This window comes from Salvelinus sp. IW2-2015, unplaced genomic scaffold, assembly GCF_002910315.2.
Source record: "Salvelinus sp. IW2-2015 unplaced genomic scaffold, ASM291031v2 Un_scaffold3256, whole genome shotgun sequence".
NCBI lineage: Eukaryota > Metazoa > Chordata > Actinopteri > Salmoniformes > Salmonidae > Salvelinus > Salvelinus sp. IW2-2015.
The window spans coordinates 11,110-16,396 of NW_019944543.1; the positions used below are offsets into that span (position 1 = coordinate 11,110).

Genomic DNA, 5,287 nt, shown 5'->3' on the forward strand with positions numbered 1-5,287 from the left:
CTGTTCTGAGCTATGCAGTCTACAATCCCCATTCTGTTCTGAGCTATGCAGTCTACAATCTCCGTTCTGTTCTGAGCTATGCAGTCTACAATCKCCGTTCTGTTCTGAGCTATGCAGTCTACAATCTCCGTTCTGTTCTGCCCACATAAACGTTTCTGGGATCTTATATTTCAGTTCATGAAACAAGGGACCAGCCCTTTACATGTTGCGTTGATATTTTCGTTCAGTATACATGCACGATTTCTGAATTGTAATTTATTAAGGAATATCAAAATATAAAGATTGCAAAAATAACATTCAATTAAGCAATAAGGCCCGAGGGGTGTGATATACCCCTGGCGTTTGTGATATGTGGTGTGATATATAGTGTGATATATGGCCAATATACCACGACTAAGGGCTGTTCTTGTGCACGACTAAACGCGGAGTGCCTGGACACAGCCCTTAGCCGTGGTATATTGTCCATATATCACAAACCTCAGAGGTGCCTTATTTCTATTATAAACTGGTTACCAACGTAATTAKAGGAGTAAAAATGTATATTTTGTCATACCCGTGATATACGGTCTGATATACCATGGCTGTCAGCCAATCAGCATTCAGGGCTTGAACCACACAGTTTATAATATCCAATAAATTAGCAATATAACAGTGTATTTCAAACATATTTGTTTATATTTTTTAACACACTAGAAAGAAATGTAAATGGTTTTCAATTTCCACCATAACAGACAAATGAAGAGGTCTTGACCATGCAGATATACATCCCCTAAAAGGTTACTGGGTCTAATCCTGAAATCTGAAACAATCCTCACAAAAAAATAAATGAAACGTTTTTTGTTTTCTTCTTCAAATCACCCGAATCAACTAAACCATCTGATTGAATGTTACATTAGACAGGAGCGGTGTGTGTGGCGAGTTTTGATGACATCACTTCTTCATGAAGTGACTGATGACGTCCATGGGCAGAGGGAAGATGATGGTGGAGTTCTTCTCTGCAGCGATGGTGGTGAGGGTCTGCAGGTAGCGCAGCTGGAGACCCGACGGAGACTCTGAGATCACTAGAGACGCCTCCTTCAGGGCCCGAGAGGCGTTCATCTCCCCCTCCGCTGCTATCACCTACAGAGAGGGAGACAAAGGAGTGGATTGGTACACACCTACAGAGGGAGACCACTGGGTGTGTTTGTGTGTGTGTGAGAATGTGTGAGTGTTGTGGTTTATAATGTGTGAGTGTGTGAGGTGTGTAGTGTGAGTGAGTGTAGTGGAGGATGTGTGAGTGGAGTGGAGTGGTGATTGATGTGAGAGTGTGAATGTGTGTGAAGTAGAGTTTGAGTGAGGAGTGAGAGTGAGGGTTGAGGGTAGTAGATGAGGAGGTTCGTGATGAGTGAGTGAGTAGTGAGTGTGAGAGTGAGGTGAGTGTGAGCTTGTGAGGTGTGCATGAGTGTATAGAGTGGGTGTAGTGTGAAGTAGTGAGTGAGTGTTGAGCGTAGTGATGTGATGTGATTGAGTGATTCTGAGTGGGAGTAGGAGTTGAGTGGGATGAGTGAGTGAGAGTGAGTGAGTGTGAGGAGTAGTGAGAGTGTGAGTGGTGAAATGTGTGAGTGAGTTGAGTGAGAGAGGGTGGAGAGTGAGAGGTGGTGTGAGTGTGAGGTGATTTGAGTGAGCAGTGTTAGTTTGTAGGGTGTAGTTGTGTGTGTGTGATGCCCACCCTTCGCCCTTGTCCCGAGTTGCCTCGTGCCTTGCAGCCATGCTCTCTGCACTGGTGGCAGCTTCACTCCTTAATCTCCACACGCTCCACCTTGAACCCAGGTCAGTGCCTCTCCAGACTGCCTTATAGGAAGACAGGATATTACAGGATTACCTTAATTACACAGCCTTTTCCCACCTCCCCTAACTGGCCTATAGGATAGACAGGATATTACAGTGATACTTTATTACACAGCCTATTCCACTCGTCCGACTGGGCCGTAAAGGCACAACCTCTCAGACTGGCCTATGAGAAGACAGGACTATTTACAGTGACACTGTTATTTACACAGGCCTATTCCACCTCGTCCAGACTGCCTAGAGAAGACCTCCAGACTGGCCTATAGGAAGACAGGATATTACAGTGATACTTTATTACACAGCCCTATTCCACCTCCTCCAGACTGGCCTATAGGAAGACAGGATATTACAGTGATACTTTATTACACAGGCCTATTCCACCTCGTCCAGACTGGCCTATAGGAAGACCTCCAGACTGGCCTATAGGAAGACAGGATATTACAGTGACACTTTATTACACAGGCCTATTCCACCTCCTCCAGACTGGCCTATAGGAAGACAGGATATTACAGTAAATTATGTTTACCAAGGGTGACAAAAAACTCTCAACCGGTTAAATGGAGAGGCCAACCCACCTCTCCAGTCTGTCCAGAAGGACATCTTGGTCAACAGTGTTGAACGCAGCACTTAAGGACAAAGAGCTGTTTGGCATCTGTGTCGGCTCTAAGATCATTTACCATTTAGCTCCAAAACCAGATTGGATTTATTTTTAAATAAAGTTAGCACTTAAAGAAATAATTTGGCTGTTTAAAGACCAATTTCTCCAGAATTTTGCTTAAGAATGAAAGGGATGGAGATTGTCAGAAATTTGCTAAGAGATGAAGAATCTTGATGACTTTTCCCCAGAAGGGGTTACATCATAACAGGTTTTAGTGCAGTGGGGGAAAGTGCCCTGTGATGACTGCTATGGTGTGTGGTCATCCACACCCTCCCAAAATGGCTGCTGTGCTATTTTTTTCCACTTGCATTACTTGCATTACTTGACATAGATCAAGAAAAACTAGATGTGTAAATCTAGTAACTCCAGAACTGGCATAGTCCTTTAATGGTCCTTTAATTAACAATAGTTTGCACTTCTTCAGATGTGTAATTAAAAACTATTTTGAAGAAGATGGTGTGGAGATAGGATCAAGAAGGCAGGTAGAAGGCTTAAGTTGTGGCGTCACTTTCCTGACCATGTCTGTGTCAACCAGGGAAAATAAATCCACAGTGGCTTTGCGATGTAGGCTACGGCACATCAAACCTCTCATCAGGTCTTCACTGATACCCAGCCTAACGTTGCTTATCTTATCTCTGAAATATGTGTCAAACTCATCATATTTAGATGTTCATGTAGGTTTGCGAGGGGGGCCAGGATTTATCAGGCCATCAATGGTTGTGAAGAGCACTGTCTARTTATTCTGATTAAYAGTGATCAAGTTMGTAGAATGAGGCCGTCTGGCTTTTCTAATGGCCTTGTTATATACGCCAGGTCGATCTCTCAGAATATAATAATGGACCTGCAATTTTGACTTTCTACACTTCAGTCAGACAGGACCCCAGAGGAGAGATGAGAGTTGTATGGCATTGAAGCTCATCTGGAGGTTAGTTAGACACAGTGTCCAAAAGAAGGGCCAGAAGTATACAGAATGGTGTCGTCTGCGTAGAGTTGGATCAGAGAATCACCAAGCAGCAAGAGCGACATCATTGATGTATACAGAGAAAGAGTCGGCCCGAGAACTAAACCTGTGGCACCCCCATAGAGACTGCCAGAGGTCCGACAACAGGCCCTCGACGATTTGACACACTGAACTCTGTCTGAGAAGTAGTTGGTGAACCAGGCGAGGCAATCATTTGAGAAACCAAGGCATTTGAGTCTGCCAATAAGATGTTGTGATTGACAATCACCGACCTCAACCCGTTGAGAGGGTTTGGGATGAGTTGGCCACAGAGTGAAGGAAAAGCAGCCAAGGTGCTCAGCATATGTGGGAACTCCTTCAAGACTGTTGGAAAAGCATTCCAGGTGAAGCTGGTTGAGAGATATGCCAAGAGTGTGCAAAGCTTGTCATCAAGGCAAAGGGTGACTACTTTGAAGAATCTAAAGTATAAAATATATTTTGTATTTGTTTTTGGTTACTACATGATTCCATATGTGTTATTTCATAGTGTTGATGTCTTCAGTATTATTGTACAATGTAGAAATAATAATAAATAAAGAGTGTGTGTAAAATTTTGGACTGATACTGCATATCTTATCTTTGATATAATAACATTCATCAGTCTTGATGTTAACAGCATCACTGAGGTTCTCTCTCTCTCTCTCTCTCTCTCTCTCTCTCTCTTCTCGTCTCTCTCTCTCTCTCTCTCTCTCTCTCTCTCTCTCTCCTCTCTCTCTCTCTCTCTCCTCTCTCTCCTCTCTCTCTCTCGCTCTCTCTCTCTCTCTCTCGTCTCTCTCTCTCTGGGGTGTTGTGTGTTGTAGATCCTGACTAAGGACTCTGTGACAGTGGTGTGTTGATGGGGTGGTCTACTTCGGGTGAGCGACCCCATCTCCTGCGGTGGCCAAAGTGTCCAACGCGACTTCTCCACCCGTCTCCTGGCTCAGACCACCCTGAGGAACGTCCTGGGAACCAAGAACTTGGCGGAGCTGTTATCAGACCGCGAGGGCATCTCACACAGTATGCAGGTACAGAAACCTAAAACCAGGGCCGGCTCCAGGCATAAAGTGACATAAGTGGTTGCTTAGGACCGCACTGCCGCAAGGGGCCCGCTCAAAAATATGTTTTTTTAAATTGATTTTAGTCAAATCAGTCGGGATGCTCAATTTCTACATTTGTTTGTGTATCAGCAGGTTTTTCTTGTTATGTCAGTCATCAATACCTGACAATTAAGCCATGTTAATTGTTTCTAGTTGGTAGTTAGTCTAGCCATGCTATCTAAATCTGTGTGAGTAATCAATCAAATGAAGCAATGAGGGCAAGGCCTGACTTCCAGGCGCCCATGGCAAAATGTGTAGATGCCGGAAATTAACTTAAAAGAACAGGCAACATTTCCTCTCCGCGTGACGCAAATCTCGCTTAGGGCCCCGTACCTAGAACCGTACCAGCTGAGAACGCCTAGCACGGCAAGAACCTGACTGAGGTCCGGTCTGACTATGAGGTGAACGCAAATAACCTGAGCTGAGGGTCTTGTCTGACAGATGAGGGTGAACCAGGAACCTAACTGGAAGGTCCTTGTCTGACTATGAGGTGAACCAATAACCTGACTGAGGTCCTGTCTGACTATGAGGTGAACCAATAACTGAGCTGAGAGCCTTGTCGTGACAATGAGGGTGAACAGGAACCTGAACTGAGGTCTCTGCTGACTTATGGAGGTGACCAATAACCTGAGCTGAGGTCCTGTTGACTATGAGGTGAACCAATAACCTGACTGGAGGTCGCCTGGTCTGACTATGAGGTGAAGCCACGGAACACTGACTTGGGTG

At 44.7% G+C, this 5,287-nt stretch overlaps 1 protein-coding gene across 1 annotated transcript in view; it reads right to left on the reverse strand.

Annotated features, from left to right (window-relative positions):
• Positions 1-654: 654 nt before the first annotated feature.
• The window catches only part of LOC112075590 (stomatin-like), a 12,083-nt gene continuing 7,450 nt past the window's right edge, over positions 655-5,287 (reverse strand). Inside the window, exon 6 of the mRNA XM_024142567.2 lies at positions 655-1,119. Within this exon, the coding sequence (XP_023998335.2) occupies positions 931-1,119 (189 nt within the window). The 3' untranslated portion in view covers positions 655-930. The remainder of the gene's footprint in view (positions 1,120-5,287) is intronic.